General features: G+C 41.0%; 1 protein-coding gene across 2 annotated transcripts; it reads left to right on the forward strand.

Moving 5' to 3' along the window:
• Window positions 1-779: 779 nt before the first annotated feature.
• Window positions 780-6,609, forward strand: LOC120715471 (neoverrucotoxin subunit beta-like). Of its 2 annotated transcripts, XM_040002478.1 has the most exons (3): window positions 780-1,066; window positions 4,298-4,410; window positions 5,857-6,609. In XM_040002478.1, exons 2-3 carry the CDS (start codon window positions 4,311-4,313, stop codon window positions 6,273-6,275), a joined length of 519 nt encoding a protein of 172 aa, XP_039858412.1. In that variant the 5' UTR covers window positions 780-1,066; window positions 4,298-4,310; the 3' UTR covers window positions 6,276-6,609. The 2 variants fall into 2 exon arrangements, with proteins under 2 accessions (XP_039858412.1, XP_039858411.1); XM_040002477.1 differs by lacking the exon at window positions 780-1,066 and having other exon boundaries at window positions 3,822-4,410.
• Window positions 6,610-12,325: the final 5,716 nt, after the last annotated feature.

Below are 12,325 nucleotides of genomic sequence, written 5' to 3' on the forward strand. Positions count from 1 at the left end.
TTCAGCGTGTACATTAGACACGTTTATTTCACAGGCCACACACTGCTCAGGGAAATGAGCCTGATGCTCTTCTGCTTTTCCACAAAAGTATGCTGAATTAGCGGTTATCACTTCCTGTCGGTGATGTAGCCAAGACCGACAATCATCACTAATTACTATGGAAACTTGTTGATTCTATAGTTACAGGGACCATTCAAGTCTGATACAAATGAAGTTGGGATGCTGCGTAAAAACTAAATAACAAGAGAGTGAAATGATTTTCAAATCTCTTAAACCCGATTTAGATTCACAAAAGATTATAGAAACATATTAAATGATTCACATGAAAGAAAAATGCTATCTTATGTTGAGCAGCAGCACTTAGGACAGGCCCATGTTTCAATGTGTAGCATCTCTTCTTTTCACTACAGTCTGTAAACGTCTGTGAACTGAGGACAGCAGCTGCTGGACTTTGTCCCAATCTGATATCAGCTGCTCAGCAGTCCTGGGTGTTCGTTCATGTATTTTTGTATTCAGTATTGATGAAGCCTTTCCAGATTCCACAGCCTCCATACTATCAGAGATTCAGGTGTTTGAGCTGATTGCTGATAACAAGCCAAATGGTCCCTCTCCACTTTAGTCTAGAGGACCTGGCAGCCATGTTTTCCACTCAGTCCACTTTAAATGAACTTTATCCCAGAGAAGACAGACGTGTTTCTGGATCATGCTCACATGTGGCTTCTTCTTTGCATGGAGCCTTAAATCTGAATCTTTTGATGATACAGTTTCATGTTCAAAGTCACTTAAATGACTTCTCTTCTTTTTCAGCTCATAGAGGGGAAGAGTTTTTATCCACCTGCTGTCATGTAAGCAGAGCCTCAGAGAGCTGTGAGCATGACTGCAGGCTCGTACTGTGGGTTTCCTGCCTGCACACTGAACACGTATTTTCACAGGTCACACACGAATCTGAGAAACGAGCCTGAAGCTCTTCTGCTTTCTCTTCTTGCAGTGAAGGTTTTTTGTCCTCACATTGAATATAAAAGAGAACGAAGAGCAGAGACCTCAGAGGATCACACAGCTGTCTACTGTAAGTACACCGACGCTGCTTCACTTTATGTTTTTGTCTTGATTACTGTGGTGGAGAAAATTTAAATAACTTCAAGTAACAGGTGCAGTTACAGCAGGGATTGTTTCCTATTACTTAACAATTAAGAAAGTGCAACAAAATCTAAAAGTCACACTGAATCTAAATGTTATGTTTCAGAGTTTTAGATTCATCATTTTCTTTTTATTACAATTGTCACGGTCCTGGGTCTTTGGTCCAGGGTTTTGAGTTTTGGACTGTTGCTTCAGAACTCTAGTTATTATTATTTTTATTTGTTATTCATATCATAGTTTGCAGTAACTTTGTTTTGACTGATTAAACTAGCAGCAGTGAGAACATCTGACTCACATCTGACCAAGCAAGGAGTTATTTGACACCGTAAAACAAACACTTTTTAAAATCTAGAACCCGATTAATATTTCTAATTCAATTCAATTTTTTTTATATAGCGCCAAATCACAACAGCAGTCGCCTCAAGGCGCTTTATATTGTACAGCAGACCGTACAATAATAGATACAGAGAAAAACCAAACAATCATATGACCCCCTATGAACAAGCACTTTGGCGACAGTGGGAAAGAAAAACTCCCTTTTAACAGGAAGAAACTAGGTCTGGGTATCGTCACTGATTTTTAGAATCTATTCGATTCTGATTCACAAGGTCCCAATTCGATTCAATTCGATTCGATTTAAATCTGGGAAATTTTGCCTCAGTCAGAAATATTATAATTCAGATCAGTACATTTACATATTTTTGTATCTATAAAAAGGAAGCTGACATTTTCCAGACTTTATCAAAGGTGTGAGCATCACAGCAGAGGCCTTTGTGTCAAAGCAGCTGAAGATAAAACACAGAAAAACATGAAGGTGATTTTCCTGGCCTGGATTTTATAAAAATATTCTGCAGTAGATCAAAAATGAAAGAAAACCATTAATCAACACACGAACAATAACTTAGAAGTACGGCTAAGCGATTTGCATTTTGCATAATTTTAAAAAGTTTACATTTGTTCAAACCCTATCGAACAGCAGAAATTAGGTTTTCTTTTCGGAAGTAAGTAAAAGGGAAAAAAACAGCGTCCGACAGTGCTGTAAACAACGGTAGACTTGTGCATAACAAGCAAGCAAATAATGCAGAAAACAGCGATTTAGGCGGGAAACTGTTCTTGAAGTACAGAGAGAGAGAGAGAGCTGTGCATGAAGTGTCAACCTGTTCTCACTCCCGACGCGTAACAGCTTTAGAATCAGCGCATAAAGGGCGTAAACACAAAGCACGGACCGGCCGACGGATCACAATCAGCGAGCTGTCAGCTTTCAGCCCCGACCATGTCCATGCCATCGGGTGAGAAAGTCACATCTCACTGATTCTGATCCACGGGTCCGCGCTTTGTGTTTACGTCTTTGTGCAGAATCTGTATTCCTGCTCTCATTTACGGTTTTAGCTGTTTGGTGGTTGTTGAAGTTTTGTGAGGTTTAACCTGAGATTCTGGCGTTTCGGGCAAAATAAATTTATATTAAAAAATCAATTCAGGATTTTAATGAATCGATATCATGTTATCCAAGCTAGAATCGATTTTAATCGATAAATCGATTATCAAAACCCAGCCCTAGAAGAAACCTCCGGCAGAACCAGGCTCAGGGAGGGGCGGGGCCATCTGCTGTGATTGGTTGGGGTGAGAGAAGTAAGACAGGATAAAGACATGCTGTGGAAGAGAGACAGAGGTTAATAACAGATATGAATAAATGCAGAGAGGTCTGTTAACACATAGTGAGTGAGAAAGGTGACTGGAAAGGAAAAACTCAATGCATCATGGGAATCCCCGGCAGCCTACGTCTATTGCAGCATAACTAAGGGAGGATTCAGGGTCACCTGGTCCAGCCAGTCTGCCAGTTCCATAATCTTAATTATGCAAATTCTCATGACCATTGATCAACAACCACTGACCAAAAACCACTGACCTCCCAGCCCATTGTTCCTCCAGTGGGCTGGTTTCAGTCATTATGCAAATGTCCTGTTTATAAGATTGGAGAAACCTGCTGAGACTGAAGACGTCACTTGGATGATGATGAAACGTTTCTCCCACAAAACGCTACGTCCAGATGAACAGAATCAACTTTTGGAGATTTACTTACCTGAATGATTGAGCATGCAATCAAGACGGATGTAAATTGAATGGTACTTTCAGTACTGTTTCTACTCAGTGTGAGCAGTCAAAGCAGTTTCTTTCTAATTCACACACACATTCATACAGTGCTTCTACTTAACTTTCACTTACTTGCACAGATACCATCCATCCTTCTATCTTCTTGCACTTATCCAATTCAGGGTTGCTGGGGGGCTGGTGTCGACCCCAGCTGCCATCAAGCGCGAGATGGGCTACAACCTGGACACCAGCAAGCTCACATTTTTCAATGAGTCAGGAAATACACATTTTTCCCTAACACTAAAACTAAGAAAATCCTAAATGGTCAAAAGTGACGTGGCAAACTGAATTTCTGGTTTGGTCATCCTCAAGGACAGACAACGAAAAACATAAACAGCAGCAGATGTCATGGTCCTGACTTTGGTGACCCAGTGTTGTTGATTATTAATATTCTTTGATTGGGTTTGTTTCTGGTTATATCTTTTGGTGTTTTCGAGTTCTTTGCTTTTGCCTCTAAGTCTTCCCTGTGTTACACGTCCCTTGTTTAGTTTCTTGTCTAGCGTCTCCTGTATCTCCCCACTCAGTCATGTCCCCATGTCGCAGTTTGTTAATCTTGTCCCTGTGCTCCATCTTTGCTCTGTCTGCACTGTCAGCCAAGTCTCCTTGTTTGTTAATGTTTTCAGTTTTGCTTCCTTTCCGTCTCGTTAAGTCAGATTTGTCCCAGCTGTGTTTTCCATTCCCTCGTTACTCCCTGGTGTATTTAAGCCCGGTGTTTTCCTCTGTCATTGTCACGTCATACCCTCTCAGTGCTCCTGGTTCCTATTGTTGCTTCTCGTCAGTTCCTTGTTTCTAACTTATTTGTTTCTCGTTTTCTAGTTTCTAGTTATTGTTTTGTTCCTTGTATTTAGTGTTTGAGTTCATACAGGCCAATAAAAGCTCCCTCCTTTCATTCATCCCTCCGTGTCCTGAGTCCTGCATTTGGGTCCTACATCCTGCCTGCCACAAAGTGTCACATGACAACAGGAAAGTGAGAACAGAGAACTGATAAGCTGTTTCTGATTACTTGCAGTTCACACTGAGCCATGGACTCTAATTCTGGTGGTAGAATGGAGTTGGCAGCACTCGGCCGGCCTTTTGGCCTGGGGATGCTGTACGACTGCCGCAGCGATGAACTTGTCCCTGGTAAGATTTCATCTTTAAAGTTCTTTACATGTTCTTTACGTCTTTACATGTCACAAGCAAAGTTTCATTGTTTTTTTGTTGTTGTTGTTGCTTTGTTTAATAGTAATCCATTTAGGAAGCACGGTGGCACAGTGGTTAGCACTGTTACCTCACAGCAAGAAGGTCCTGAGTTTGAATCTATGAGGGCAGGTTAACTGATTATTCTAAATTGACCATAGGTGTGACTGGTTGTCTGTCTCTCTGTGTTAGTCCTGCCCAGACTGGCGACCTTTCCAGGGTGAACCCCACCTCTTACGCTGGGATAGGCATTTATAGTTGCAAGAAAAAGTGAATTCTTTTCACTCAACACTATTTCTGTATCGTTTCTACTTGAAATGTTGTCTAGTCTTTGTCTTAGTTCCAGTGATAGTTTATTCAGATTTCTTCTGTCTATAAACCAAACAGACGAGAAACAGAGAGCACGTTTCTGCCATATTGGCTGCTCTTCATTGGTTAAATTCCCCACACATACAAGGGCTTGAACAATCAGGCCCTGTAGTATCTTAAAGACCACTTAGTACCGTATCACCTCAATAGAGCACTTTACTCTCACACTACTCATGCTTCCAGGATATTTGAAAGTAGAACATGATCGTGGCCTCCAGCTCGCACCGGAGCAGTTCACAGCTGAGTGTGAAGCAGCGGGAATGAGAATTAAATCCAAGTCTGAGGCCTCAGCTGGAAAATAGTGGAGTGCCCACTCTGGGTTAGGGATGAGCTGCTTCCCCAAGTGGAGGAGTGTGAGTGTCTCCTGAACGAGGGAAGAAGGAGACTGACAGATGGACTGGGGCTGTAATGATACAGATACTGCACGGATCACCTCCTGTCACAGTGAAGACAGAGCTGAGCGTAACACAGAATTCTGTTTTTTCAGTTCTGTTTACCATTTTGTAACCACAGAAATACTCGTTGGAGATCTGGCTTTTGAACAGGGAACTCAAGGAGGAACAAAGGGGAGGTCAATCAGGAGAGTTTGGGGGGAAAGGCTTCATCCACAGGAAGCTTTGCTCTGCTTCACTGGAACACCTGACTGAGTAGCTTTTAATGAAATCCTTAGCAAACAGGTTTACCTCCATTTCCCTGTGAGCAAATTTAATATATTCAGTGATGATATAGATTACTGGCTGCCAGTTCACTTCAAATGTAATAACTCCATACTGCTTGCACACAATAAATGATCTCAGATTGTCTACACCATTTACAAAGACGAGGAAATCCCATGATTTTAGTTTAATCACATTGTTTCTCTAGGAGAATATCAGACTGCATTTCATGAATAATTACCACTAATTACAAAAAAAATACATTAATTTCAATCCAACACGTGAGGCCTTCACATTAAATTTACTTTCTGAATGAATCGATGAGTTCAACTTGATTTTTGTATCTTTTTTTCTTTTTTTGCAGGAATCACGTTGTGGGATCGTGATGCCCTGATGGAAGACAGAGGAGACAGGCCTCAGATATACAGTGACTTTGAAATGGTTTCATCTGAATCAATTCAGGAGAAATCCTCAGCTCTAAACGTTAGTGCGTCACTAAAGGCAAGTTTCCTGGGTGGACTTATTGAGGTTAGTGGGTCTGCCAAATATCTGAAAGATAGTAAATCTTCCAGAAATCAGGCCAGAGTAACACTGAAGTACAAGGCAACCACAAAGATCCAGGAGCTGTCCATGAATCATCTTGGAAGAGGAAACGTGAAGCATCCATATGTTTTTGATCAAGGCTTAGCAACACATGTAGTCACAGCTATTCTTTATGGAGCACAAGCTTTCTTTGTGTTTGACCGTGAGGTTTCTAAACACGAAGATCATCAAGAAATATAAGGCAGCTTGAAGATGATGATCAATAAGATTCCCTTAATTTCTATAGAAGGTGAAGGTTCTCTGTCACTGACTCAAGAGGACAAACAAAAAGCTGATAAATTATCTTGTAAATTTTATGGAGACTTTCGCCTCCCAAAAACTCCAACAAACTTTCAAGATGCCATACAGGCCTGCCAAGGTCTGTCAGGATTACTGGGACCCAATGGAGAAAATACTGTACCAGTGAAGGTCTGGCTGCTGCCACTGACAGCTTTAGATTCTTCTGCTGCTAAACTCGTCCGTCAGATCAGTACAGGATTAGTTCAAGAAGCACAGAGAGCCCTGGAGGACTTCAGTGAGCTGGAAATGAGGTACAATGATGTACTGGGAACCAGCACTGCACAGCAGTTCCCACAGATTGGTAAGAAAATGAAAACTTTCAAAGAAATGTGCTCTGAGTTCAAGCTGGAATTCCAACAAACTTTGGCCAAGAAACTTCCATCAATCCGAGGAGGAGGAGAAGAGGAAGCTGAGCTTGCAGAGATCCTGAAGAAGAGACATTCTTCACCTTTCAGCAGCAAAAACCTGAACGAGTGGATGGACTGTAAAGAGAGAGAAGTTGACACTTTAATGTCTTTTACCAGGATGATGAAAAACACCAAAATCATCTCGTCTCAAAATGATCTGTACAAGGAAAGTCTGAGTGCAGAGCATGTTGTGTGTTTTGTTTTCACCTCTCTGGGAAAGGATGAACCGTACCTCTCAGCTTTATCAAGATACTTAAAAGGAAAAACCAACCCAGACCTTCAAGATCCTCACACTCATGATGTAGAGAAGGAACAATGGTACGCCTCAAAAGAAGTAACGGCTGAAATGAGGAAGAAAGCAAAACTCTTCATTGATTTTGCAGAGGCCAACGAGGAGAACAAGAACATGAAGTTCCTGACAGTGGGGTTAACTAATGAGACCCAGGAAGGTTCCAGCATCTACCTTTATGAAGGTGGATTTGCTGTCAGTGAGAACTTTGAGCCTCCTTCAAAGCCTGAAACTGTGACAGCAGCTGACATAAACCACAACAGTGTGACACTGAAGATTTCTCCACCCAGGTTTGGAGCAGAGAACATCACCTCCTACTCTGTTGAGTACTGTGTCAGTGGAGAGGATGGATGGCAGCAGAAGACAGAAGCAAAGGCTGAAGAAGTCACAGTGAGAGATCTGAAGCCAAACACAGAGTATGTGTTCAGATGCAGAGCAGTGACCTCAGCAGGTGTCGGCCCGGATAATCAAGTTTCTATTAAAACAACTTCAAGTGGCAGAAACAAAGAAACATGTTTGGCAGAAAAACAGAGATAAAAGTGAAAAGATCAAATCTGATTCCCCCTCAGTTTACAAACTGCCTCTGACAGAAGAACACATGAACATAGATGGATGCAGGAAGTTTAACTTTGGAGAAGAAAGCACGAGGCCGAATCGTACAATAATGCTTTTTGGAGCGACAGGATCAGGAAAGTCCACTCTGATCGATGGGATGATCAACTACATTGTTGGTGTCGAGTGGGAGGACAGTTTCAGGTTTAAATTCATTAATGAGGATCAGTCAACATCACAAGCTCACAGTCAGACCTCTGAAGTCACTGTTTACAAAATCAACCACCAGGATGGATTTCAAATCCCGTTCTCTCTGACCATTATTGACACTCCAGGCTTTGGAGGTACAAGAGGCATAGAAAGAGACAGAGAGATCACAGAGCAGCTACGTAATCTCTTCTCTGCTCAGCACGGTGTCACTGACATTGATGCTGTGTGTTTTGTAGCTCAGGCTGCTTTAGCTCGACTCACAGCAACACAGAAATATGTGTTTGATTCTGTTTTCTCAATCTTTGGCAAAGATGTGGCAGAAAACATCAGGATCCTGGTGACATTCACAAACAGCCAACGTCCTCCAGTTCTAGACGCAGTAAAAGCTTCAGGTGTCCCATGTCCTAAAACAAAAGACGGGCTGCCGGTTCACTTCAAGTTCAATGATTCAGCCTTGTTTGCAGAAAACACATGTGTCAAAAAATGCACAGATGATGCTGTTGATGACAATTACAATGACGATGAAGAACAATATAATCATGATGAATATAATGATGTCATTAGCTTTAATGAGATGTTTTGGAACATGGAGACGAAAAGCATGGAGATATTTTTTGCTGCTCTGAATGTGACTCAAACTAAAAGCGTGACACTGACACAGGAGGTCCTCAGAGAAAGAAAGCAGCTCGAGGATTCAGTGGAAGATTTGCAGGAGCAGATTAAACTTGGATTAGCCAGGTATGAAGAGTTAGAAAACACAAGACAAAAACTTGGTGAACACGGCGAAGAAATCAACAGAAATAAGAACCCTGAGTTTACAGTCGCTGTCATGAAGCCTTATAAAGCTCGTATTTCTGGTAAAGGAAACTTCCTCATCAACTGTCAGCAGTGTCATGTCACCTGTTACTATCCCTCCTCCACATCCAGGGATTCAGTAAAGGAAGGCTATGAAGAAGCTGCATCACATGGATTCTGCACCGAGTGTCCAGGCAAATGTCACATTAATGTACATTTTTTACAGAAGTACAGTTGGGAGTATCAGAGAGTCAGAGAGAAACAAACAGTGAAAGAGCTGAAAGAAAAATATCCAAAAACCAACAACGATCAGACAGTTGTTGAAGGACTGACATCAAACCTGTGGGATGAAAAGCGTCATCTGCGAAATGAGGTGAAGACACTACTGCAGAGATCTGCTCAGTGTCTGGACAGACTGAGAGAGATATCAGTGAAGCCAAAACCTCTCTCCACTGAAGAGTACTTCAAGCTGCTTATTATCGGAGAAAGATCCGAGACCAAACAAGGCTGGGAGGAACGAGTTGGAGCACTGAGAAACATAGAAGGAAGGGCGGTTTTAGTTTTTTCAAACGTTTAAAAGTTTTAAAACCTTTTTAGTCGTTTCAGACTATTTTTTAACAAGTAAATGGTCTGTATTTGTATAGCGCTTTTCTAGACCCTAAGGACTAGTGCTTTACACAACCAGTCATCCACCCATTCACACACACATTCACACACTGGTGATGGCAGCTACATCGTAGCCACAGCCACCCTGGGGCGCACTGACAGAGGCGAGGCTGCCGGACACTGGCGTCACCCTCTGACCACCACCAGTAGGCAATGGGTGAAGTGTCTCGCCCAAGGACACAACGACCGAGACTGTCCCAGCCGGGGCTCGAACCGGCAACCTTCCAGTTACAAGACGAACTCCCAACTCTTGAGCCACGATCGCCCTGTTTTATGTCACATTATGTCAGATAGTTTCAGCTCTGCATGAACACTGAACCCTGCATGTGCTGAAATAGGAAAGTGAACTAATACAACTTCAGCTGTTCTCCTAAAATAGTAAAACATACTGACAGCACAAACATGAGAGTTTGGATCAAATTCCTTCACAATAAGAGTCTGTGATTTTCCCAAGTAGATTTCCACAAACACAATTAATTCGTCCTAAAGTTAAAAAATGATCAAATATAAACACTACAAAGTTTAAGAATAGTGAAAGAGTATAAAGAGTTATTTACAGCGCTGTATATTTTCTTAGCAGTGGGCAAAAAAGAGATGATGGAAAATGAAAAGTATTGACAGAAAATTACATTTGCAAATGTTTACATGATAAAACATATCTACAGTAAGCAAAAGGGCTGGGTATCGTCACTGATTTCTAGTATCGATTTGATTCGCTTTGAAGCGGGGAAATTTTGCCTCAGACAGTGAGAAATATTATAATTCAGATCATGCATCAGTACATTTCCATATTTTTATGTCTATAAAAAGGAAGCTGACACTTGCGAGAGTTTATCAAAGGTGTGAGCATCACAGCAGAGGCCTTTGTGTCAAAGTAGTTGAGGATAAAACACAGAAAAACATGAAGGTGATTTTCCTGGACTGGGATTTTATAAAAATATTCTGCAGTACATCGAAAACAAAAGAAAACCATTAATCAGCATATGAACATTACCTGATGCTGCTGAAGTGAAGCAGAGCAACATTACAGAGGTTTTTATTAGAGACACAGCGGAGAGTTTTGCAGTTTTGTATAATTTTAAAAAGTTTACATTTGTTCAGTCTTCAACAGCAGAAATGAAGTTTTCTCTTCGGAAGTAAGTAAAACGAAAAAAAGTGGCCAACAGCCTGTAAACAACGGTAGACTTGTGCGTAACAAGCAAGCGAATAATGAAGAAAACTGATTTTTAGACTGTGTTACGGATTCAAAAATTGGGGATGGAGACAAGAGGAAAAACCACAATAACAACACTGGTCCGGCCGGGTTGAGTCAAACGATGATTTTAATGATCACACGCGTGGGAGATGGACACCGTACGCAGACAGCATCAGATCTCAAAATGGTGGAGCATTGATCAAACTCTTATAGCCTCTAGTGGCCCCCACCTTATCATAAAAGCCTAAACATTCACATTCTTTCTCTCACACGGTGCCTAAGCTACGACCTTGGCTCCCTGTTTATCTGCTCCTGCTGAGATGGGGCAGGACAGTCCAGCCTGTTCTGTTCTCTTCTTAATCAGACAAATAAGGCGATGACTTTCTGCGAACAGTATTTCTTATAACTCAGCAGTATAATGCATCATAAAACAATATCATTCATTCACAATAAATCAGCAGTCTAATGTAATGCAAATCAGTTTAACAAATGCAATAGTTATCAGCTTCTTCTAATTCAGGAGAATAATGCAAACTAAAACTACATAATAATTCACAATCTTTAATTGGGGGTATAACATGGCATCAAATAATATTATAATCCCACAATGAGAAACTGATCTTGAAGAGAGAGAGAGAGAGCTGTGCATGAAGTGTGATTTTATTTCGTGACAAAACCGTAAAAGTCAGAGTGAATTCATGACAACGTTTATGTGAAGCGCAGTTTGGATCTTCTTTTGCTGCTGGTTCGGTCAATATTGTTTGGAGAGAGATTAAACTAACAGCTTTAGAATCAGCGCATAAAGGGCGTGAATACAAAGTGCGGACTCGCCGAAACATCAGAATCAGTGAGCGGTCGGCTTTCAGCCCCGACCGTGTCCATGCCGTCGGTGAGAAAGTCACATCTCACTGATTCTGATCTGCAGTCCGAGCTTTGTGTTTACGTCTTTGTGCAGAATCCGTGTTCCTGCTCTCATTCACTGTCTTAGCTGTTTGGTGGTTGTTGAAATTTTGTGAGGTTTCACCAGAGATTCTGGCGTTTTGGGCAAAATAAATTTATATTAAAAAATCGATTCAGGATTTTAATGAATCGATTTTCCGTTATCCAAGCCAGAATCGATTTTAATCGATAATCAAAACCCAGCCCTAGTAAGCAAAGACCTGCTGCGTAAGTGTAATAAAATCTGATTTTGTGAGCATGTCTTTATTATTGTTTTAATTTTTTTCTCTTACCTACAAGTTTCTGTCAGTTGCATTAATATATTTTCTGTTCTATGTGAAAAACATTAAGCTGATTTCAAACAATAAAACGTCAGAGTTGTTTTATTTGCTTTCCATAGTTGAGTTTTTCCTTCTGAGGTTTCAGTCGTCACAGCTGCAGCATGATCCAACGTGTCTCTGACTGTGGGGCAGGAAGGTGCATCTGATATCTGGAACTAATTTAATTCATTATGATTTTTTTTGGGGGGGGGGAAGATATTTTCAGTGTTAATAGTAAAATTCTACATGTTTTTTATGTTCAAGAACTGATAAAAATTATTGTGGTGTGAACTTTTTTCAAATACTGTGACATGGCAGAAAAATCCCTGAGCATCACAGAAATAGGTGCAGAGTTTATCATCCACACAAGATCAGCTGATCTGTCTGAGAACCTGGAGGATAAAGTTTTACCAATTTTTGCTTTAAGTTATTTTGTTATTTATATAATAATGTAAATAACCTAATAATGATCCTTATTGCTGTTTTAGAGGAGCGGTGCTTCAAAGGATAGCAGAGGGTCAAAAAAGTCGGATTTGATGCGCTTTCGCCTGCAGTGTGAACATAGCCTCAGAGCCGTT

The sequence above is a fragment of the Simochromis diagramma genome, unplaced genomic scaffold (genome assembly GCF_900408965.1).
Source record: "Simochromis diagramma unplaced genomic scaffold, fSimDia1.1 OVJJ01000443.1, whole genome shotgun sequence".
NCBI classification, from domain to species: domain Eukaryota; kingdom Metazoa; phylum Chordata; class Actinopteri; order Cichliformes; family Cichlidae; genus Simochromis; species Simochromis diagramma.